Source organism: Delphinus delphis, chromosome 12, assembly GCF_949987515.2.
Source record: "Delphinus delphis chromosome 12, mDelDel1.2, whole genome shotgun sequence".
Lineage (NCBI taxonomy): Eukaryota > Metazoa > Chordata > Mammalia > Artiodactyla > Delphinidae > Delphinus > Delphinus delphis.
In genome coordinates this window covers 83,863,669-83,889,633 of record NC_082694.2, presented here as the reverse complement: position 1 = coordinate 83,889,633, position 25,965 = coordinate 83,863,669, and the positions used below count along the sequence as shown (strand labels likewise).

Sequence of the window (25,965 nt, the reverse complement as noted above, 5' to 3'; positions counted from 1 at the left end):
TGAAATCCTTAGGACCACCTGACATTAAGGTGGGCTCCTCAGGACACTGTGATAAAGCATGTGAGAAGCCTTCACAGCAAGAAAGCACCCCGTCGGTAAAGACCTCCCCTCTGGCAGTGCTCCGAGTCACACGGCCCCAGGAAACACAGCTCACATCTCAGTCTTCTACTCTGTGTCCACAGACTGCAACGTGAAGGGTGTTCTGGAGTTGGCCACTCTGGACGGCAAGCCTTCCCCGACCCCTCCTCAAAATATGCTGCCGAAATACACACTGAACACCAAGTATGTACGGGTGAAATGTGTAGACTGGGATCTGCTTGAAAATACTCCAGAAAAATAAGTTGGGGAAAGAATAAAAGAAGAACGGTAGAATTTTAATAATCGTTGAAGCTGGACAATGGATATAGGAGGGCTCAGTATATTATTTTCTGTACTTTTGTATTCGAAAGCTCCATAACACAAAGCTAAATACACACACACACACACACACACACATACACACACACACACACACACACTCACACACACACACACACACACACACACTACCCCCATGACAGGATTCACAAGAAGTTTAAATAGAATCACCTGAGAAACCTAAGAAAACTTGGATGACATAAATTTGATGTTATGAAAGAAGTGGAGAAACCATGCCTAGATCTGATGTAAGAGATCCCACTGAGACCCCAAGGATTCCGCACACACCCACCACTGGCAGGGCCTGTCAGAGGGCAACATGGCAGAGACTGAATAAATTATCTCGGATTTTTCGTGAGTTTCTAGGACACATGTGCAATTGCCAGAGGCAAAAACTAGATTCAGAAATACCAGTACATTTCAACCCTCCCAAGAATCAAAAGAAACCTCCTAGGACAAATGCAGAGGCACTGTCAAAGTCCAACAGCCTGCACCCCACGACAGAAGCTGCTAAACCTCAAGTGACCGCATTTCCATCCTCTCAGGGAATTTCCATGTCCAGCAACGGTCTGCTCAACAGCAGACCTAGAAAGCCTTCTCTGGGACTGTGTAAGCATAGCAAATGAGCAAGCGGCATAAACTCTCACTTAAGAGGGAAAATTCGGGAGAAGTCATAGAGCAGAGGGTCCTCCCACTGAGTGTCTCTGCTGTTTCGTGGAGACACCGTGCGCTTCTCCTGATTCCCTCTGTCACATACAACCACCGTCACCTGGGACGAACAGGAAGTGACAGCGTTTCTGTACTGCTTCACAGCCCTGACGATTAAGAAGGGAGCTAAGTGAAGGAAACACACATACACACAGCATCTGAAGGGCCATAAATAACAGCTTTCCATGCTAAATAATTCTTCCCCGCCAAAACCAACCAAACAAGAAACCTCTTTTGGCTAATGGCAGAATCTAAAAAATGGTAATAGAGTTCTATCAATGGGCTTTACCAGACTCTTAAAAGCCACTTGCACAGAAAGAAAAAAGCTATTTTAAATGGTTCATTTGTCTTGGCATAAAAGACCTGCAAAACAGGTGAAAGAGCTACTCATGGCAGAATAAAATGTCTTTATATCCTTTTTCTTCATCTGTCCTTTTTCATAAGTTATAAATAATAATAAATTGCCCTCTGAACCCCAACTGAAGGGACAGAGCCCACTCTCCACTCTTTTTTTTGTATTAAAAATAAAAATATAAAACTTTTTAGTAACTATAAGAACAAAACTCTACATGATGTATCCGTCTACACACTCAATTCACAAAGACGTCCAAAGTCTTCATTAAATATGATCAAAATAATTACTTACCATCCAAAGCAAAAAAGTGCAAGATAAAGGCCCAAAAGGGTAGCAACGACATGTCTTATAAAAGAGCTAGTTTTGCTTGAATGTAGGTAAGTTCGAAACCAAATGGCTGCTAGCAAGGCAAAGACTTGGCACACTACAAAGTTGACCTGTAAAGAAAAATTAAAATTTCATATTAGCAACACAGACTTGAATTTTTCATTTGATGTTACATTTAAATTCTCAGGACAAAAACACCAAGGTTACAGAAAATTAAGATCTCCCAGTTTACTAAAGAAACAAAACAAAAATCGGGGCATCTTCCCAGAGATGACAGCCTCAAGTTCAAAGTGAAGGGCTGACGCACACCTGGGTGCTACACTCGGCAGGGACGCTGGCGCCCAGCGTGGGGAGAGGCCTGCGGGGTGGGGGGGCCCTGGAAGACACAGGGATGCAGACACAGAAATGGAAAGCACGGGGTACCCTATGGTTTGGGAGAAAGAGAAACTTATTTTAATGACTTGGGCGACCCTGTAACTGGTGGAAAAGAAGAGCTCTGAGTTTCTCCAAAACTCCTGTGGGTGAGGATCTGGTGAAGGTCCCCGAGAGTCTGTAGAATGCACCCTCTTCCATCTGGAGCTCCGTACCATCCCTGGCGAGGGGGTCAAGGGGACGCTGCTGGTCTGAAACCACCACTGAAAGGAACCAAACGTCTCAGCTCTGGGGGCCTCAAGCACTGGTCCAGGAGGCAAGTACGTGAATAAGAGAAAGCCATGAGGGATAGCATTCACCCCCAAGCCCGCCAAGGCAAGTTCTTAAATGTCCTCATAACTCACCAGGAACGACATCGTTCTCAATTTTCAGGAATGCATACAAGCTGGTAATAGTGCAGCCGCTCTTTTCTCTCCCTTAACATTACTTTTGCCTTTGCAAAATGATAAAATAAAAAACTACAAATAAGACTCTCCTGTGGTATTTAAAGACTCAAGAAAAACCTGCATTTCTATCTCTTATGAAGTAGATTCTCACAGAACGTTAAGGTACACATGCCTTAGAATCTACAAATACAAGAAAAATACGTTTGACATTCGGAACTTGTAAGAAACACATTTAACAACAACAAGATCACTGTTGCAGGGACCTAAATTAGGAACAAATCACACCACCTACATGTCGATGCTGCCACAGATCCACAGAGATATCTCTGCCTAAAGACACAGACAACTATGTGCTTTTTCTTGCATTACAAGGAGAAGAACAGTTGAACATTGTTGTACATTGTCTGAGAGACCATTGTTCTTCGAAACAGCTAGACTTAATACAAGCAAAATGTCATTCCAACAGGTTCTAAGCACTTTTTCTCTCCTAAAGGGTTCCAACAATATTTTTTTAATTAAGCAAAAAGTAGATATACCAGAAAAATGAATATTGACATTAATAACTACTCACATCTACAAAACTTCTTACAGTTTAAAAACTTTCAAATATCTCATAACTAAACAAAAAGGTACGGAGCATCTACTCTGGGCAAAGCATGGGAAATCAAAAGACGCATAAGCCCTGCGCTAGCCCTGGATGGCTTTAGAATCTAATGAAAAAAGCAGGGAGACGCAAGAGGGAAGAGATATGGGAGCATATGTATATGTATAACTGATTCACTTTGTTAAAAGCAGAAACTAACACACCACTGTAAAGCAATTATACTCCAATAAAGATGTTAAAATAAATAAATAAATAAAAATAAAAGCAAACACACGCACCAGGAACTTCAACTCAGTTATTAAAGACTATACAGAAAGTGCTTTGAGGACACCCCAAAGGAAACAGCATGAAGGGCTGACTGTCACAAAGTTGGGGACATAAGACCTAATGACAGCTGATCTCCACTAACATCCAAGGAGTCGCTCCCTCCCTCTCCCTCCTCCTCTCTCTCTCTTTTCCTATTTGTCTAACATAAAACAAAGTGTGAACTAATACAGAAGCATTCTAGAACCACTGACATACAGAATTTTGTATCTTTGTAAGCATCCATTTCAACGTTGTCGTCTTACAGAAAATGAGACCAGATCTCACTCCAGACACTGAATCCAAATCTTTGGGGGCAGGTGCATTAGTCGATAATTCAAAAAGAACAACACAGGTCCCAGTAATCCTCCAGGTATGAGAACCACGGTGTCGCAAAATTAGAGAAAGGGCATTTTCAGCAAAAACAAAACAAAAACAAAAAACCCCAATGTGAAGGAAGCACTGCGGCTTGAAAATGCAAGGCAGCAGGGTGTAGTGGGGACAGCGGGAGATGACGTCAGGATGGGGGTGGGTTCAGAGAGAGGGGGGCTCTGCATGTCCTGCGGAGCCCATAAGTGATGAAAAAACACCGACAAGCACTTCCCTGGTAGTGCAGTGGTTAAGAATCCGCCTGCCAAATTCAGGGGACATGGGTTCCAGCCCTGGTCCAGGAAGATCCTACATGCCGCAGAGCAGCTAAGCCCGTGCGCCACAACTACTGAGCCTGCGCTCTAGAGCCCGCGAGCCACAACTACTGAGACCATGTGCCACAACTACTGAAGCCCGTGCGCCTAGAGCCCGTGCTCCGCAACAAGAGAAGCCACCACAGTGAGAAGCCCGAGCACCGCAACAAGAGTAGCCCCAGCTCGCTGCAACTAGAGAAAGCCCGCGTCCAGCAAATAAGACCCAATGCAGCCAAAAATAAAATTAATTAATTTAAAAAACAAAAAACACCGACAACATGCGACCCAAGCTCTGCTTTCACAAAAGAAGGACGAGAACAAGGAGTGTGTGGCAACAGGGTGCGGGCCGCTGCTGTCCCAGCCTCCTTGAGAAAGGAGGGCCTCAAGTGGCAAGGAGACAGAGAGGAAGGAGCCAGCTCGAAGGACACTCAGGCCACAGAGCCATTGGGACTGGCCACTGGACCAGGGCCTGAAGGAAGAGGAAAGGCCGTGAGTCATCAGTGGATGATGACATGAACCAATGCGGGGAGGCGTGGGTCCTAGGGGAGAAAGACTCCCCCCCACCTCGAGCACGCTCAGTTTGAGAGTGTGCAGGGGGCAAGCACGCTCGCTCAGACGACATCTGCGAGGCGGGTCTGGAGCCAGCAGAGCAGATGCGAGTCTGGGAGTGATGGACACGGCGGAAGGAGAGCTGTGGACAGACAAGGGGGCCCAGGGCAGAACCCCACAGCAGGCAAGTCACAGCCGGGCCAAGTCACAGCAGCAAGAACGGGCACACTGTGTGTGGGCGGGGCCAGAGGAGGCTCAAGAGGCCACGGTCACGGTCAGGTCACAGGGCACAAGATCCAAGACAAGCCACCTACCTTGGCAACTGCACCTTTATCAGTGAGCTTGGCGAGAGCATGTCCAGAGCAGAAAGCCACATTTCACAGATGAGGAAGCCGAGTCCCAGTGTTTAGGTAACCCGTCCAAATTAATACTGCCTACGAATAATTCACACGTTACCCACTAGCGGCCAGGACAGCTGCGCAGGAGACGCAAGATGCATGACGCGGGACCCTGCCCTGAAAGCACGCAGAGCTAGGGCACAACTGAAGTGCCAGGGGAGAGCCCCGGGAGCAGGTGCAGTTTAGACCCTGGCCTGGGGGAGCACCCAGAGGCACAGCGGGAATCCGGGCCTTGTGACTGGGCTGCAAAGGAGAAGAAGGGTTCGGCCAGTCAGACAAAGGTGGCAACTCGAGGAGGAGGGGGCAGCAATTCATATCAAGAAAAAAAAACCTGTAGGATATGCAGGTGGGGAAATGCAGACTGTTACTTTACATAGGAAACACCAGAATGGGCACACACCCAGATGTACAAATAGCTGTTGTGAAAGGTCTTAAAGGTAAAACGTTCCCATATCTTAGTCATTCTTTCATGGGCGGGGTAGGGCTGGGGAGGCAAATGCATACTGCAGATGGAAATAGAGCAAGAGAGAACTAACAGACCTACGAGGCGTGGACATCCATCACATCACGGGCTGGCCCTTTCCACGACTTCCCGCCTTTAATCCTTGAAGCAAGGTGCTACTTCCCGGGGTTTACGCGGCCAGCTCAAGGTCACTTACAACACAAGTGAGTACCCCAGGCTCTAACCCAGATCTGAGTCTAGGCTGTTCAACGGCTGCCTCTCTACTTCTAGAGGAGGTCTGAAGGTCCAACCTGATTGCTACAGACAAGACCATATAGAGAATTCGCGATCCGCAAAGTGTGTCCCTCCTAGCTAACAAAAGGCCGCCGATCGGCTACTTCCCACACCTAATACGCACAATAAAAGGGAAGCCGCGTTGAGCTTGCGTACATTTGTTTTGGTTTGTTACAGGTCAACCCTTCGTAGAAGCTTTCTTCCAAATGGAAAGAAATACAGACCCAAAAGGCTTTATGTTCTTTTCTTCAACACAATTTTGTTGAAAATACACCTATACAAGTGACCTGATGGACCCTCAGAGAACTGCCCCCAGAAATGTGGGAGCGGGGGTGGGAGGGGAGGCAGGGCGCAGGAAGCGGAAAGAAACAAGGGTATAAAATCTAGCTAATTTAAGATTTTTTTAATTAAAAATTTAACTTTTGTGAAAAGTTGCACAGAGAAGTACCTGTGAAAGCACCTGTTGTAGACAAACCAGAGGATGCCCTCTGAGGAGCACGTTCCACAGGAGGTGGTGAGAGAAGAGTTTTCTTCGACACCAAATGACGTGGTTCAACCTCACAATTAAGTCAGCGTCCAGGCGTGCAGGGTGAAAGCCTGCTGCTCAGGAATTTATGCCACTCCAAAGAAACAGCAACGAGATTCACTTATTTTTAAGGATATTCAAAGAAATTATTAATAATACCCCCAAACAAATTTGCAAAAGCATTTAGGGAGGGAAGCGTCCACGACAGTGACATCGGAGGCTTGTCAGCTCACCTCCTTCCACGGACATACCAAACCAACAGCTACACCTCTTATGAAAAACTGTATAAACTGCCACACATGCCATGTGACAGTTCATTACCGCCACATCAGAGCCAAGCATTCTATAATAAGCCAACAACTGGCTTATAATAAGTTGAGAGTGAAAAAACTTAAATTTCAAGGCAGCTCAAGACGAACAAATACCATATGATATCACTTATATGTGGAATCTAAAATATGACAAGTGAACTTATCTACGAAACAGACGTGTGGTTGCCAAGGGGGCGAGGGGAGTTTGGGATTAGCAGATGCAAACTGTTATATATAGGATCGATAAACAACAATGTCCTACTGTACAGCACAGGAACTATATTCAATACCTCGTGTTAAACCACAATGGAAAAGAATATGAAAAAGAATGTGTATATATATATATGTATAACTGAATCACTTTGCTGTATAGCAGAAATTAACACAACATTGTAAATCAACTATACTTCAATAAAATTTTAAAAAGATGAAGTGCAATACTCAACAAATTAACAGAAGTACCCCCAAATCAGCTGCTGCCTCCATATCTCTATCAATGGAACATAGATTACATCTAATGTTACTTTTCTATCAGTATAAATGGCTTTTGGGTAGCACACTTACATTCTTAGCCAGTGGCTGCTAAGGTAAACAGGCAGTCTCTGGGAGACCCTGCATGGGCGGAGCTGGGGGAATGAGGCACACAGCCCGTGGCCAAGGATCCTAGGGGTTCTCAAGGCCCCACAGATACAACCTTTAGCATCGTCAGCACTGTGCTTGCATCCACCAGTGTAAGTCCAGCTGTGTAATAACCACCTGCATAGCTGATTAGAAATAGAGTTTTGAATACTAGCCCCAGAATTCTTATTCCCCTGGTCTGAAACAGAACCTTGAATTCTTTTTTTTAATTCCGCAGGCAAAACTCGTGTGCTTTATGTTTGAGAAATGTGTCCTCATCAACCAACCTCAAAGTCAAGTAGATACAAGGGGGCCCAAAGGCAAGGCAAAGAACCACTCGTATCTTCAGGAAATAATATAAATTAAATCCATATAAGATACCATTATGTATCGACCAGACTGACAAACTTTTTAAGTCTGACAATACCAAGTAGACCATGGTGTGGAGCAATGGGATCTCACACACGCTAACACAACCACCTGGGGAAACAGCTCAGCACCTTCTTACAGGACTAAAGATATTTACACCCTAGGACTCAGCCACTCCACTACTTAGAGGTATAACATGGGGATCAGGAGACATGTTCAAGAATGTTCAAAACTGTGCTGTTCATAATAGCCATATGCTAGAAAACACCCAGTGCCCATTAACAGTAAAACGGCTAAATATATGGTGGTGTATTCATACAACAGGCAACACACAGAACAATGAAAATGAAAAATTACAGCTTCTTACAGCATATGGACTAAACTCAACACACAACGCTGTGTGAAAGAAGCCATACGTCTCTTGAATTTAACTCAGAGGAACACATACAACATAAAAACATATGTTTATAAAAAGTTCCCCCAAACAAGCAATAAACCATACTGTTTGGGGATGCCCACATGAGTGGTAAAACTATAAAGAGCATGAAATGAATATCGCTGAAGTCAGCAAAGTGATAATCTACGGAGGAAGGGAAGAGGTCACAGTGAGAGGCATACAGCGGGCTTTTGTGTGCAGGCGATCATCTGTTTCTTGCCCAGGGTGGTTACAGAGATATTGGCTTTTTAATTTTTTGTTAAACTTTATGTAATAGCTGTGGTAACATTAGGTGTCTGTAATAAACAGACACACAAAAAAGTACGCAATGGCTCTAACAAAACTGAGGTTCAGGTAACAGTCTAGAGCAGATATTCCTGGGCAGTGGGCAGCCGTCCTGCGCAGATGATTTCGGGGTCCTGGCTCCGTCTTGTGATGCCATCACCCAGAACCTCATCATGGCTGCATCCGGCCTTCGGAAGGGAAACGTGAGAGGATGGAAAAGGCACACTTGTTTCTGAAGAGCCCTCGCCTGAAAATGGGACGCGGATCATTGTCTCTCATACTCACACACAGAGCTGGTCACAGAGCCCGCCCCCCTACAAGGCTGACCAGGAAACGTGCCAGGACAGGAAAAAAACTGACTTCTGGGGAAGAGCTAGCAGTCTCTACCACACCATTCTCTGGAAGGAAACCCCAGTAACTGGTAAGAGTGGCTGCCCTTCAGGGTACAGGACAGAGGTAAAGGGAGACTTATTTGTCATCGTACAGCCCTGTCCAGCTTTTTATTTTGCACCATGGACATGTATTATCTACCCCCAAATAAATGTTTTAAAAGTAATTCATGCTGGGACTTCCCTGGTGGTGCAGTGGTTGGGAATCCGTCTGCCAAAGCAGAGGACACGGGTTCGATCCCTGCTCTGGAAAGATCCCACATGCCGCAGAGCAACTAAGCCCATATGCCACAACTACTAAGCCTGCGCTCTAGAGCCCGCGGGCCCCAACTACTGAGCCCACGTGCCACAGCTACTGAAGCCCGCACGCTTAGAGCCCGTGCTCCGCAACAAGAGAAGCCACCGCAATGAGAAGCCCACGCACTGCAATGAAAAGTAGCCCCCGCTCGCCGCAGCTAGAGAAAGCCTGCGCGCAGCAACGAAGACCCAATGCAGCCAAAAATAAATAAATAAAATTGATTCTTTAAATAAATAAAGTAATTCATGCTTCTTTTCAAATTTCCAAACCAAAAATTGGGCACCAGGATTTAAGATTGTAATTATCTCATCTCCCTACACTGAGTCTGCATTGCTAGCTTCATCCTCCTAAATTTAACACAACGGCAGCCAGGTCCTACAGCATATAAGCATTTTCAAACACGATTAGGCCACTGCCACACAAAAACCATTCTTTCAAGCATAGGGTAAATTAAACTCCACTCCTACTAGAAGCAACATTGGTAAATTAAACTCATTTAATTCAACAACCACAACCTCCCCATAAATAGTAAAAGTGAATCCCAACCAAAACTCTGGGAAACAAGTCTTTATAAACTGCCATGGAAATCTACAGATTCGCCAGAAGAATAACATTCTGCACAAAATTCAAATTGGACACATGAACAGAATTCTTCACTGCATCCTCGTCTATCTTACCATTCTACCCAATTGGCTTGTTTCCTCCAAGGACCCGTATCTTAGTTAACGGGATCACCCCTCTCCTCGAATAGAAACTATGGAACCTGTACTCATACTTTGGGGCTTCCAGAACACTTTTTAAATCAGTTCTATACAGCACTTGTCACTTACTGGACTATTAGTCTGACTTTCCCTCTAGGCTGTGAACTTCTCAGGGCTTGGGAACAAATTTTATTCATCTATGAATCCCTACCCATCCCAGACTGCAGTGCCTGGCTCCATCTGTGCTTTTAATTTACTGAAAGAGTGGAGGAAAAAAATATGCTTCAAGAGTTTGCCTAAATAGTATAGAGTATTATGAATATACCAGCTCATACCTTATCTTCTTCCTTAGAGACTTAAGGCCTTAATAATAATTGCTCCAATTAGAAACTCCGTAACAAGAAATAAAAAATAAATATGTAAGCGTAAGTATGCATTCTCCTCAACATTCTGTAAACGCTATTTAGGTAGAAGAAAGCACAGACATGGGAGATTCTGCACTCATAAAACTCAGAGGTGGGCAAGAAGACACACAAACGAGCTATAACAACGGTGGCTGCCAGGCAGGTTGGGAGGCAGAGGGCACGCCTCTTGGGGCTCCATCCTGCCTCCTGAATTACATGGCAACTGCCTACCCGAATCCCACATAAACAAAGCACACTGGGTTTAGCCCGCAAAGCCCCGTGTCCACCAGGACAGGGCCGGCCCTTAGATACAACTTTCCCTCCTCTTCCTTCCCAGACAACAGCACAGAGAGCTGCAAAGTGAGAGCCCAGACATCCCCTAACCTCCTACTCTGTGCTAAATTTGACGACGTTAAAAAGAGCCAGACTCCCGGCTCTGACAGATCCTGAAGTGTATTCTCAGATCATCCACAGAAACCAAAAAGTAGTAAGCTTTCTCAAAGGCACCGAAACAGAAGCAGAAAGCAAGTGATTCAATCAAGACACCAGAGATTAAAAGGACACACCTCTTACCTACGAGGTTAATGAGAGGTTATTTAATTTCAGTCTTGCCATCTATACAAGATTCCTATGAACGAAGAAGGAATTTATTTCTAACTGCTTGGAAAATTAAAAGGTGCTAGATTCATTGCATCCACAACTGCTAGATTATGAAACTCAAGTAAAGGCAATCTGCGGAAATAAGCTGAACCCAGATAAAATAAACTCACCATACACACATCCCAAAATATCACACAGAGCACAGACACAAAACAAGGGCTGATCTGCTTCGCATCAACACCACTTGTCAAACGTACTCCGACAAATGACTGAGGAGCTCATTCCTAAAAAGGATAAAGGGGAAATAAATATAAGAACAAGGAACCATCTCCCCTTTTATTAGGAGCATTTGTGGTGAAAGAGAGAGACTCAATATTTATCTCTTAGGTGGTTACAAATAATATTAGCAAATCAGAAGACTTACTAAAGGGAAAAAGGAAAAGGAGTCTAAATTCACAATGATGCAATAAACAAATGCTAGTACATCCACAGAGAGGATATTACTTAGCAAGAAAAAGGAATGAACTTTTGTGACACTCACAACATAGATGAATCTCAAAATAATTAAACTGAGTAAAAGAATTCAGAAAAATGAAGAGTGCAATTCTATTTGTACAAATTTCTAGAAAATGCAAACTAATCCATAATGACAAAAAGCAGATCCGCGGTTGCCTGGGGATGCGGGGCAGGGAGAAGCAAGAGACAGGTATTACTAGGGGACACAGGGAGACTCTGGGGTGATGGAGACGTGCGTTATCTTTATTGCAGTGGTGGTTTTACGGATGGATGCATGTGTCAAAACATTCAATTGTACACTCTAAAAAGGCACATTTTATTGTACGTCAATTATACCTCAATAAAGCTGTTTAAATTTTTTAATAAAAATAAATCCACATTGACCATCATTTGGGTTTAACTGCAAACCTTAACAATGTGATTGAGATTACCTTTGCTTTTGGAAAGATATTTCATTTCAGTTATATATCCTGCTTTGTGGACAAGCAATTGACAAGCAATTTTGGAAGGAATACAGATGTGGAATACTTAAACGCCTGTATTTCCTTCCCATTCGTCACTTTCACGGTTTAAAAAGCTAAAAGAATTTTAGTGAAAATTCCCATCACTTCAAGTTTCTCACAGACAGCTTCTGTGACTCAATAAATGTCTGATTTTCAGAAAGAAGGAAAGACCATGCGGTCCGACTTCCTCAACTTAAAGGAGGAAACTGAAGATTCCATCCTCTCCCAGGAATTCATGTCTACACTGCTGACACCTAACTTTGTAATTTTAATCTTGATCTCTCCACGGAGCTTCAGACTCGCCACCTCCTTGAACAATGATAAGTATCCTAAACTCGCTGCAGTCAAAAGGGTACTTAGTCATCCAGGCAACTTCTCCCCCAAATCTACCTATCTCAGCCAGTGCACCAGCACAAATTCAGTGGCTCAACCGAACACCCAGCAAGCACACACTCTTAACACCTTCCACGTCAAATCCGTCCCTAAGTCCTTTTAGCTCTGTCTCCATATTGCATGTGCCATGCATGCCCTGTCTCCATCTCCACTGCTGCCATCTCTTCTTGCCTGGACGCCCAAGCCCACAGGGGCTCCCTATGTCCCCTCTTGCCTCTCCAAGTTGGGCACCACACTACAGTCATGTGACCATGTCAGTCCTCCTCTTTAAAAAAACACTCCATCCAGCAGACTGCCCATCATGGTCAACATAACATCTTAACTCCTTACTCTGCCCTCAAAGAGCCAGGCCCCCTTTCTAGCCTCATCTACCACTATTTCTCTCACTGGCTACCTTTCAACGCGGGATCTTCCCTAACACACCACACGCACCTCCGCCTCAAGGCCCAAGCCTCCCCAGGCCCCCATACCTGGAATGCACAAAATGCAGACACTTCACCCTTCACATCAGAACTCAAACATCATGTCTTCAAAAGGTCCATGTATCTTGCAAGCTAAAGCAGCATCCCAATCATTTTTTAACATCTACTATATCTCATTTTACTGACTTTACAGTACTCATCACTATCTCAAAGTATCTTGTAAATCTGTTTACTTATTTATTATATTTCTAATACCCATTCGTTCATTCATTTCTGCTATGACTATTAGAAGCTTTAGTCCAAATAAGAATAGTGACTTAACTTGAAAGCATTCATATCCAGGGGCCTAGGTGCTACTGGGTAAAAAGCACCCACCCTATTAAAAAAAAAAAAAAAAAAGTCAATTTTCGCTATCCTATTAATTACACAGGCTTCAAATGATGCAAAAGACTCACTTTTCTCCTGGGTTACCTCATTATCATCAGATTTCAGTTCAATACAATATCAACTTACAAATATGTTGACTTGATTTTGAAATTACATTGCCTCCCATCAAAAATAGTACACTTTCAATAACAATCATGTCAACATAAAAAGTATTAACTTTTAATGATTACCTTGGGGTCTGAACACCTTGCCATTGGAATATTTAGCCATTAAGCATTTAAACAACACATTATCTGAATGAGCCAATGTAAGCATGTTTAATTCCTTTTTTTTTTTTTAGAACTTTTAAAGGTTTCAGACACTGCTACCCAGAAAATCACAATTGATCATTATGCCTGTTAATGTCATGTAGCTTGAATTATCCTATAGTAAATCATTAAGATAATCACTAGAATGTACATTTCATGAGAACAGGGATTTTCGTCTATTTCGTTTACTGTATTCCTCAGCATCTGTTTCTGACATATGACCAGCACGTGACACATGTGTGTTAAACACCTGCAAACTCATATTTTGTTTTACCTTATTCTGATCTCCATATTATTCCAAATTTATGTGTCATCTCTTCTTCCTATTGCTTGATGTTATTTGAACACTAAGCAGGAGCTAAAAAGTAATTCTTGGATCTAAATCACAGTAAGAATTTGACCTGCAAACTCTGCAGTGTCATGTGGTAAGTCAATCACAAGAGATCCACCTGGGTCCTGCCACATAGGCTGTCCTGGAAGGCCAGACTCCACCAGTCTGATACACTGACTGCCCCAGCAAACTGCTAACAAGTTTCTGCTCTCGGGCTAGGAGGGAAGCCACAGCTGGCAGACCATCTGTACAACACAGATTATCAAATATTTACACCAACTCCAAGGTGAATATTAAGCAGCACCACAGAGCTGATAAAGTCACATAATTAATTCATCAAAGGCAGCGATTTCGACTTATAGGAGGGGAGTCTCTTGAGATGTGTCACAAGTACGTATTACTAATGAAAGTTAAAGTAGTCAAGTTTGTGAACGACTGACTTTAATAAAGTTTCCCCTCAAAGGAAAAGGCAATCGAGATGCAACTAGTTTGCTGGGAACTACACGTATCAAAGAGCACAGAAGCGGGACCATGGTGAACGGCACCAAGCGCATCACAGCAGGCCTATGGCTGCAGGTCTAAAGTAAGCGGCTCATAACTACCTAATAAACCATAGACACAAATCCCTGCTCTGGCCCTGACCAGGTAGTCTCTGGCATTCATTACCTCTTTATGCAATAGCTTCTTAATATGAAAATAAGAATACCCTCTATCTACACTTCTAGATTATGAAATATACCAAAAACCCCCAAACAAACATGAGACATACTTCTGATCCTTGACCTGACGTGGTCTGCCTAGCTGGTCAGCTGGTTCAGACCCCATGAGGGGAGCTCCACTTACAGGAAGTATCTAGAATAGTCACACTCGTAGAAACAGAGAGCAAAATAGTGGTTACCAGGGGCTGGAGGAGAGGGGAACCAGAGAGTTGTTTAATGGGTATACAGTTCCCATTTCACGAGATGAAAAAGTTCTGGAGCTCTGTCACACAATGATGTGAATATACTTAACGCTACCGAATCGTACAGTTAAAAGTGGTTAAGATGGTAACTTCTATATATTTATATATGTTATCACAATGTTTTAATTTTTAAAATTACTTTTTAAAATAAATAAATAATCGAGAATGTCTTCATTGAAAGACACCGTAAGGAAAATGGAAAATCAAGCTACAAACTGGGAAAAGATATTTTACAACACATATAATGGAGAAATAATTCAAATCCAAAACAGAGAGAACCTGTAAAAATCAAGATGAGAAAGACAAACTACCCAATTTAAAAACAGGCAAAAGACAGGACTAAGCATTTCACAGAAGAGGAAATACAAATGGCCAGGAGCTATATGAAAACACACTAACCTCACTCGTTCAGGAAAAATGAAAATGGAAATCACAAAAGATCTTTTCATACCCACAAGACTGGCCAAAATTTCTTAACCTGGTAACAATAGGAGCCAGGTGCTGGTGTGGATGAGGAAGAAAAGAACTTTTAATACACGGTCGGTGGGACTGTATTCTGATATAACCACTCTGGAAAACATTTTGCCATTGTTTAGTAAGTTAAAGATACAATCTCCATGACCATAAGGCCACCAGTAGGGAGACAAAACTTAGAGAATCTCTTGCACATGTGACAAGGACACATGAACAAGAACGTCCAGTGCAGCATTGTTTATACGGTAAGAAACCGGAAACCATGCAAACGTCCTTGGACAGGAGAACACAAACAAGTGAGAGTATATTCACACTAGTCCAGAGTGAAAATGTACGAAGCACAGCTACAGCCACCAATGTAAATAAACATAACCTGATGGAAAAAGCAAGACTCAGAAGAAAACACACAGTATGAATCATTTACATAAAGGTCAAAATCAAAACTGAGCAAAACTAAACGGGATGCTGTTACAGATACACACGTTTGTGGTGAACACTATGAAGAACAGCAAGGAAATGATAAACCCCAAACTCTGGAAATCACTCCTCTCCTGGATGAACCCTAAGAGGGGCACCCAGGGAGGTTGGAAAGGTTCTCCTGAAGCTGGAAGCATGAAGGAGGGTTTCACCATCCTCTGAGAGCACGTGGTACTGGTACACAATCTCCTGCAAATCTGATTTTTATAAATACTCCCCAGAAAAGGGAAGACGTACTGGTACAAAAGGGATCTAAAAACAAGTAAAGAGCTTTGGGGGAGAAAAGGAAAAAAGAAAGCACTATAACTTCCCCCAAATTCTTCACTTACTCCATTTTCTAAGTGATAATGGACCACCTTCTACGTATATAGCAACTTAACACTTAAGCCATCAGTACCGCTGGTCAAATGTTACGTCATTTGATGTGTAACTGTCAAAGACCTTTAGAAAGTCCTATTATGGCACCAAATAATATAAATCCCTCAGTCTCCTCTCTTCATCATCACCAGGAGAGGAACCAAGACAGGAAAGCCGGTCACCCGCACTGGTCACAGGAGAGGGAACGCAAGCAGGAGGGATCCAGAAGGGGCCACAGGGCTGGCGTTCTGCCTGAGAGAAGACAAAAGACACAGCCGTGGCCGCGTCAAAATCCAGCTTGCGGGAGGCCTCCCACTCCTGCCTGGCTTCCCTCTAAGGAGGAGGAGATGTAATGCCCTGCACACTGGCTGTCTCCCAGACCCCCAAGATATATGCACACAGTTCCTCGGGGAAAAAACTAAGACATCCGAATCAAATTCTGGATTTCCCACTGCTCAACTGGCCATAAAAGCTGGGACACAGGGCTACTGATGCTGACCCAAATCATCATTTCTTCTTTTTGTTCATGACGCGCTCAGAAAGGACATTTGTTTGACTTTAATTTTTCTCATCATTCTGATCAAACTACCACAGGCTCTTTATTCTACCAAACCAAAGTCTTAGTCTGAAAGCACAATGGAATTATTGAATTGTGTCCTGAGCCCTGCCCTCCATCCTGAACTCCAGACTCACAGTCAATGGTCTACTCAGCATTCCTTCTTCAAGTCTAACAGGCTCCCTAAGCTTAACACGGCCAAAGGAGACTCTCTATCGTTCCCTTCCCACACTCCAAAAGCCACATCGCCCCCGGAGCCCCCATCGTTGACCTGCTGCTTAGGCCAACCACGCAGGACAGGCGTCGCCCCAGACTCCTCTCCCTCACATACATCCCTCACCAGTAAGTCACGGCAGCCCCTTCCCCCAGGAGCCCCCGAGCAAAGCCGCTGCTCGCACGCCACATTCTGCTCCGCCTGGCTCTCCTCTAGCGCTCCACGCACTAACAAGCCGAAAGGAAACCAGATGAGCTCGTTCCTCTGTTCAGCTCGGCAGATGGCCTGCCCCCACGTGCGGGCTGCCCAGATGCCCTCTTCCGGAGGACACTGTGGAGAGGCAGCGTAGAAAAGAGCAGCATCCATGGAGAGCCCCGACGAGCGTCATCTCAGCCAGGTGACAAGGCTGACATCAACAGCGCTAGGTCAGGTTGAAAGACATGCCCTGGTTATGACGTGACGGAAGTGACACTGCACCTCTGTTCTCTGCTTCCCAGACATCCACCAGCCAGACTAGTCGTGAGGAAAACTTTGGACAAACCCCACCTGAGGAGCTTTCTACAAAATCCCTGATGACTCTCAAAGCTATCAGGTCACCTAAAACAAGGGAAGTCTAAGAAACTGTCAGTCCGGAGGAACCCAAGAAACATTGACAACTAAATGTAAATGGGAATATCCTGCACAGGGTCCTGGGTCACAGGAAGGACCTTGCTATGGACTGAATATTTGTATCCCCCCAATCCATACACTGAAGCCCTAACCCCCAATGTGATGGAATTTGGAGATGGAACCTTTGAGATGTAATCAGGTCATAAGGGCAGGGCCCTCAGGATGGGATTAGTGCCCTTATAAGAACAGACACCAGAGAGGGAGCTCCTGCCCTTCTCCCTCCCCAGACACACACACACACCAAAAAAAGTCCACATGAACACACAGCAAAAAGGCAGCCATCTGCAAGCCAGGGAGAGAGGCCTCACCAGAAGCTGACCACACTGGCACCCTGATAAGGACAATTGTGATAAAAGACCATCCTAATGTAACACATTAACAACAGGAAAAAGTGAATGTGGGTTATATGGGAACTTTCCGTCTATCTTCACAACTCTCTGTAAATTAAAAGAGTCCTAAAATTAAAAGTTAATTAAAAGGGGCTTCCCTGGCGGTGCAGTGGTTGAGAGTCCACCTGCCAATGCAGGGGACATGGGACCGATCCCTGGTCCAGGAAGATCCCACGTGCCACAGAGCAACTAGGCCTGTGCACCACAACTACTGAGCCCACGCACCACAACGACTGGGGCCCACAGACACACAGACACAATGTGAAATTTAAGAACATCAAGGAACACGGAAGATCCTACTACTACTCTTCAAGAAAGAAAATCAGGTCAACTACTCGTTAAGAGAATTAGACTAGCATCAGACTTCTCATCAACAATACTACACGCTGAAAGATAATGGCACGATATCTTGAAAGTTATAAGGGAAAGATATTTTCAACCTAAAGTTGCATGAAGATAATTTCAAATATATAAAGAGGCAGAAAACTTACTTTCCATGTAGTCTTTCTTGGGAAGTTACTTGGAGATGCCCTTCAGCAAAAATAAAAGTCTAAACCAAGAAAGAAGGCAAGGATTCAGAAATAATGAGTTTGGCTCATAGGTACAGTAAAAGGAAGCTGAAGAATGCAAACTGTGCAGTAGGCCAGGGGAGCAGTCACCCCACATTTGAGATGGAAAGTGAAAGGCTCCAGAAGACCATTATCCAAGGGGAGAAAGATAAATTCTCGAAGTGCAGATGTTATCCCTAAGGGTGTGGAATTCAATTTTTTTTTTTTTTTTTTTTTTTTTTGCGGTACGCGGGCCTCTCACTGTTGTGGCCTCTCCCGTTGCGGAGCACAGGCTCCAGACGCGCAGGCTCAGCGGCCATGGCTCACGGGCCCAGCCGCTCCGCGGCATGTGCGACCTTCCCGGACCGGGGCGTGAACCCGTGTCCCCTGCATCGGCAGGCGGACTCTCAACCACTGCGCCACCAGGGAAGCCCCAAATTTTATGTTAATAATATACCTTCCAAATTTCTACAACGGGCAAGTATTGTTAATTTTAATAACAAAAAATTTTTATATAAAGAAAACTTTTAAATAGCAAATTTAAATGACAGAAAATTATCTTTAAAGAGTTTTAAACTTTGCCTGCTTCTCTGCCTAAAACTAAGTCTTTGGAAGTTTTTTTCCTCCCAAAGGAGAAACAATGACCATTAAAATCTTACGCTCCCCAGCCCACAAAACAAAGAAAATAGTTTCCTTTCCCATTTAACTGCCAACAAAAATGATCAGTTTTTAAGGGTCCCATTCTGTGTCCTACTAGAAGTGATTTACCAAACAAACCCATAATTCTAAAAAAGTTATCCACTCAATAGTAAATCCACACACACACAAAAAAACCTTTCCATGATATACTTTTTTTTTACTTTATTGAAGTATAGTTGATTTACAATGTCACGTTAGTTTCAGGTGTACAGCACAGTGATTCAGTTTTATATAGATACATAGCTAGATATCCTTTGTCAGACTCTTTTCCCTCATAGGTTATTACAGAATGTTGAGTATAGTTCCCTGTGTTACACATTAGGTCCTTGCTGGTTATCTGTTTTATATAGGAGTGTGTATGTGTTAATCCCAACCTCCTAATTTATCCCCCCTCCCCCATTTCGGAAGTAACTGACTATCAAAAGCACTTACTGGCCCGTGTGCACATAGCAGTGGAAGCCACACTGCACAAGTGTCACCAGCTCTGGGTTCTACTCCAAGTCCTGCCAACTCACCAGCCAGGAGGCCGGGGAGGCACCAGGCAGCTGTGGCCCTGCCGTCTGTCTGTCTGCAGCCAGAGCATCGGGGCGCGGTCATGAGGAGCAGTGGGGTGGATGGAGCGATGAGAATGAACAGCGCGTGCCAGCACAGGCGGGCGCTCACCACATGCCGGTGATGTCACTCCATCTGCCCGTATTCCGAAACGTCGTTCGTTGAGCAGTTAGAACGTGCGAGGCATCTTACATCCTCCATTAACTAAATAACACTCCCAATGACCTGGAAAATAGTCGCTCTCCTCCCCATTTTAAAAACAGGAGCTCCGAAAACTACTATTTTCCAATACACAAGCGCTAATTCTGACTACGGGGCTGAAAGCGCCTGGCGTGTCCAGGACCCGCGCAGGTGGTGTGCTCCAGGGACATCCCGAGGAGGCAGGGGTGGCACCCATTCCCCCTGCAGCCATGGGGAGGCGCGCTTGCCCGGATGTTGAAGACCAAACCTAGTCTTGAGAATGTGCCATTTGACATTTTAATCTGCAAGTGAAATCATGACTGCAGAAGCCCAAGGAAGCCCCAGGGTAAAGAAAGAGAAAGGCTGTCTCTGTCAGAGCTAATGCAGGTAATATTCGCCACAGTGAAAAAGGAGCACCAACATCGTTACAGACTTCACCGTGCCACCACGCGCCGTCGGAAGAGTATGTGACAATGCTGTCAGGGCACAGAAACCGCTAAAGCTAAAGCATCGCTAAGGACGACAAGGAGCTTGGATTCAAGGACACCTGAGCGGGGAGGCAGACAGGAAAGGGCTAACGACTGTCTACTAGTGACATCTGCCCTCTTCTTAAACTCTGTGAACATATGCACACCTTCCCATAAAACATTCACTTACTGTTCATATTGGGATATATCAAAAAAGACCTCACTGTGTATTTCAATAATTATTTCTCCTACTTTGTCCTTACTTTTTTTAAAAATAAATTTATTTATTAATTTATTTTTGGCTGCGTTGGGTCTTCGTTGCTGCGCGGGCTTTTTCTAGTTGCGGTGAGCGGGGGCTACTCTTCATTGTGGTGCGTGCGCTTCTCATTGCAGTGGATTCTCTTGTTGCGGAGCACGGGCTCTAGGGCACGGGCTCAGTAGCTGTGGCTCACGGGCTCAGCAGTTGCGGCTCACGGGCTTAGTTGCTCTGCGGCATGTGGGATCCTCCCAGACCAGGGCTCACACCCGTGTCCCCTGCATTGGCAGGAGGATTCTTAACCACTACGCCACCAGGGAAGTCCCTGTCCTTACTTTTTAACTAGAAACACATTCTAACATGTGTAAACTATCCGTCACTCTGCAGGAGCCTAACTTCTTTACCACCACCTATGAATGTGAAGAAAAGAAACCTAGTGAAACCTAGATAAACTGAAACATTTTGGGTGTGTGCTCTTTTGTTTAGCTACTTTCTTTGATGAAGCAGAAATTGTTTCAACTACTATTGTTAAAAATCTTAAATATATATATATTAGTCCACTTTCCTTTCTTGGTATTCACTCTTTCTTATCTCCTCCTTGGTCTAAAAAGAATTTAAAGCAGATTCCCTTCTTCTGACTCCAAAACCCACGTTCCTTCCAGTAAGCCATTCTTCTTCTCAAACAAATATCCATTCACTGACTGCTACAAGCCAACACTAGCTAGTCTAGCATTGGAGATTCAAGAGATAATGAAGAGCTCCTTCCCCCAAGAGCTTCCAGTCTACCCTAGTGAATAAATATTTTTAAAAAAACCAAACACCTATTGTAGTCCAGTACGATAACTGCTATAAGTGATGACATGCAAAGGTGTTATAATAGTAATGGCTAATAGGTATTCAGCATTCGCTATGTTCCAAACTCTTTACAGAGAAAATATCTGACAGAAGTCCTCCCCACAATAGGTACTACCTGACTGGGGCACCCTCCACTCCCCGGGCCTCCTGTTTCTTCTGGTGCAATGCTCCCGCCTCCCCGTCAGAGGAGGAAAGACTTCACTAAACCTTTGGGGCTTCCTTTACACCTGCCAGCCTCAGCCTGCTTCACTGTGTGGGAAGTTAATTGGGGAAGTTGCTCCTTCGGGGGAACCTGCAGGCGCCCAGCTCTGCCTGTGTCGGAGGAGTTCAAGTAACTCAGGAGTAAAGTACTGGGAACTCCACGTGGCAGGACCCCTAAGTCACACCCTCCAATTCAGCTTTCATCAGTAAGGCCGACAATTTGATCCACGTCTGACTCTTGTATCTATCTCTCTCTCAGCCAGGGCTAAATTTGGCAAGAAAGGGTTATTAATTACTAGAACCTGAAAACGTCAGCATGATCATTAACTCTATTTTATATATGAGGGAATGGAGGCTTCTACAGCCTAGAAAGGTTAAGCTTCCTTCCTAAAAAGCGGCAATACCGCCATTTGAAACCGCTGCCTCGCAGCAAGAGAAAAATAAGTTCCCAGACTGGTATTGCATTAAGCTTAAGCTGAAATTCCAAAAAGGAAAGAGCAGTTAATGCTAAAACAGGTCATTTGTTCTATCATTTGCTGCTGTAAATTGTATTCAGTTAGCATTAAGAAATTAAAATCGAAAAAGCACATATAATCATCAGATTCATAGTTCCCTAACATAATAGACACAACCGTATTGAGCACCTACTATGCGCCAGGCACTGCTCCAGGGACTAGACAGTGGAAGAAAGAAAAAAAAAAACAAAGTCCCTGCTCTCATGGAGATTACGCTTTAGTGTGAGAGAAACAGACAATAAACAAATAAATGGATAATGTCAAAAGGTACAAAGAATGTAAGGTCGATATTTTAAAAAAGACTGACGAAGAGCAAAATGATAGGAGGTTCTATTTTGGGGATGGGGAGATCAGAGAAGGCCTCCTTTAGAAGGCCTTGAGCAGTGAGCTACCGCAAGTGAGGGACTGAGCTGGACAGACATCTGGGCAGCAGGGACACCAGGGCAAAGGCCCCGGATGGGAACGTGCTCACAGTATTCAAGCAATTGTGAGAAGGCCAGTGGAGACAAAGTAGAGGAGAAAAAAATGGTGGGACATGAGATTAGAGAGGTCAGCAGGGCCGAATCATGGCGGGACCTGGGGGTCCATTCCAAGTGGGAAGACGATTCCCCACAGCGGTCTGAGCAGGGCTAAGACACATGATTTGCACTAAATGCCTACCATCACTTCCTTTACAAGATTAAAGCTATGTGATAATTTTTTGTTTCTTCTTTACCTACAAGTAGAGAAATCAAGAAAGAATGGAGTTTTCCCTGTTATTCTCAGGAACATGAAGTAGGGCTTCTAAAAGGAGGAAGGAAAAATGCGAATGTCTGCTCTATTAACCATGACCCTCGCTGGCAGGGGCTCCGGACCTCTGAGCACGAGGCAGGCAGATGGCACCAGCAAGGTGTGCCGGCAGCAGACACCAGTCTCCAGCATCCCTAACGTACCAGCCGACCCGCCAGTGGTGTGGTTCCTCTTCACGGTGTGTCTAACTCTCTCAACACTAAACCAATTGGAATGGGAACCAAGCCTGCAAGGAGAACTGGTGAGCAAATGCTCTGAACAGGTTGAGCATAAATCCTGCTGGTAGACTTCCAGGTGGTTGGGAGTCTTAAAATGAATGTAATGTCACTTTTCTAAAAATTAGAAATATAATCATCACAAACTTGTATGCAATGCAAACATCTGACAAATGCCTGCAGAGGGAGGGCACCAGCAATGGAGAGAAGGAAGATCCATCTAGTGGGGGAAATGACCTAGTAAACAGACACAGAAACAGAGCAGAAGACGCCCGGAGGCAAGGGGTAAAAGGAGGCCACGCCTCTAAGGCATAATCTCCATCCTTTCAGCACTTGGTAAAGGCAGTGGGGAAAGCACAGCCACTGGACCAGAGCTGACACCACCCAAGCTGGGGAGTTCCGGTAACTTTCTGACTCACAAAACATTCAAGTACTGAAGGACAAGGCAATGTAACTTCTAAAGGGTGCAAGTATGAAGAAATAAAAAGTGAAAACAACTTAAAATATTAAAGGAGAAAACAAACTGTAATAAATTAAAAGCAAAAGCAAAAGTTCTAATAATTGTTTCAAAACCAGTGATTCTGCATATTGTTTCAGACTCAGGAAACTTCTTTTCCTAAGGAAATAAACAGCTATATGCACCAAACAAATATATAAAGAAATTTACTGCAATATCATGATAGCAAAAAATTGTACACAACAGAGGAATAATTAACTATGATATATCCAAATGATGGAACACTATATTGGTTTTGAAAATCGATTTAATAAAATTGGAAGTGACTCTCAAAGTGTTACGTAAAAACAAAAGGTTACAAAAATCTTACATTCAGTATGCAGGTAATTTTGTTTAAATATACACACACTAAAAAGAAAGGTAGCAAAAGTTGAAGAACAATGAGTGATTTTTAAATTTTCATCTTACACCTTTCTGTGTTTTATAAATTTTATACAATGAATATATATTACTTTTAAAATCAGATAGAAAACACACAAACTATATTCAGTTCCCTATTAGGATACAAAATACATTAGTGAAAACACACGAAATTGGAAATGCACAAACGTCAAACACATCTACATGTTATAAGAGAAGAATCAGCTCCTAATGAGCAAAAAACAAAACAAAACAAAAACCCTAATTTCGCCAACTTTTCAAGTTATAGATGAACTAAAGTTTGGTTTCATCCTGTTATTCAGCCCAAATCCACGATTTTGCTTTGCTCTGCATCTTGGCCTGTAAAAGGACAAAAAGGCCTAATGCCGTTTTCCTGGTCATTTCTAGCATCCTTGAATTTCACACTTATCTCAATTTTATCACTTGAGATAGACTAATTTCTTTTTTTTTTTTAATTGAAGTACAGTTGACTTACAATATTATATTACTTTCAGGTATACAACATAGTGATTCAATATTTTTATAGATTATACCCCATTTAAAGTTATTATAAAATATGGGCTATATTCCCTATGCCGTACAATATATCCTTGTAGATTATTCATTTTATACATAGTAGTTTGTACCTCTTAATCCCCTATCCCTATCTTGCCCCTCCCCCGCTTCCCTCTCCAGACTGGTAACCACTAGTCTGTTCCCTAGATCTGTAAATTTCTTTATATTCATTCCTTTCATTTTTCAGATTCCACATATAGGTGATAACATACAGCATTTGTCTTTCTCTGTTAGACTTATTCCACCAAGCATAATGCCCTCCAGGTCTATCCATATTGTTGCAAATGGCAAATTTTCATTCCTGTATACACACACACACACACACACACACACACATATCCTCTTCTTTATTCATTCATCTGTTGATGGACACTTAGGTTGCTTCCATATCGTCATTGCTGTAAAAGTGCTGCTATGAACGTTGGGGTGCACATATCTTTTCGAATTAGTGCTTCTGTTTTCTTCAGATATATACCCAGGAGTGCAAGTGCTGAGTCATATGGTAGTTCTATTTTTAGTTTTTTAAGGAACCTCCATACTGTTTTCCATAGTGGCTGCACCAATTTACATTCCCACCAACAGCGCAGGAGGGTTCCCCTTCCTCCACATCCTCACTAACATCTGTTATTTGTGGTCTTTTTGATGATGGTCATTCTGACAGGTGTGAGGTGATAACACTGTGGTTTTGACTTGCATTTCTCTGGTGATTAGCAATCTTGAGCATCTTTTCATGTGCCTGTTGGCCATCTGTATGTTGTCTTCGGAAAAATGTCTATTCAGGTCTTCTGCTCATTTTTTAATTGGGTTGTTTGGTTTTTTAATATTGAGATATATGAGCTGTTTATATATTCTGGATACTAATCCCTTATTTGTCATATCACTTGCAAATATTTTCTCCCATTCAGTAGGTTACCTTTTTGTTTTGGCAATAGTTTCCTTTGCTGTGCAAAAGCTTTTAAGTTTAATTAGGTCCCATTTGTTTATTTTTGCGTTTGTTTACTTTGCCTTCAGAGACAGATCCAAAAAAAGATTATGACGATTTATGTCAAAGAGTGCTCTGCTTATGTTTTCATCTAGGATTTTAATGGTTTCCTGTCTTACATTTAGGTCTTTAATCCTACTGTCATTTCTGATCAGCAAAATAACACCAGTAATATAAACAGTGCATGTCATTCATATCTATTGTTCATAAATGAATATTAACTTTCAAATATATAAATAAGAATTCTACATTTAAATTGGTGTGAAATCACCTTGTGTGCCTATATATTAATATTCTATCAGTTAAAATATGAATATGTGCTTGTTATCATGAGAGTAAAATGCTGTTATAACTGATGAGTATGAAACTATTAACAGGAAAGCAAATGAGTTAATGTGAGAGTTGAGAAAGGGTTCATTTATACGACAGCTTTAGGAAGAACATTATATTCACTGAGGAAA

General features: G+C 43.3%; 1 protein-coding gene across 1 annotated transcript in view; it reads right to left on the bottom strand.

Annotated features, from left to right (window-relative positions):
• Nucleotides 1-25,965, bottom strand: part of MBOAT2 (membrane bound O-acyltransferase domain containing 2) — a 113,765-nt gene that overhangs the window by 72,009 nt on the left and 15,791 nt on the right. Inside the window, exon 2 of the mRNA XM_060027132.1 lies at nucleotides 1,772-1,917. Within this exon, the coding sequence (XP_059883115.1) occupies nucleotides 1,772-1,917 (146 nt within the window). The remainder of the gene's footprint in view (nucleotides 1-1,771; nucleotides 1,918-25,965) is intronic.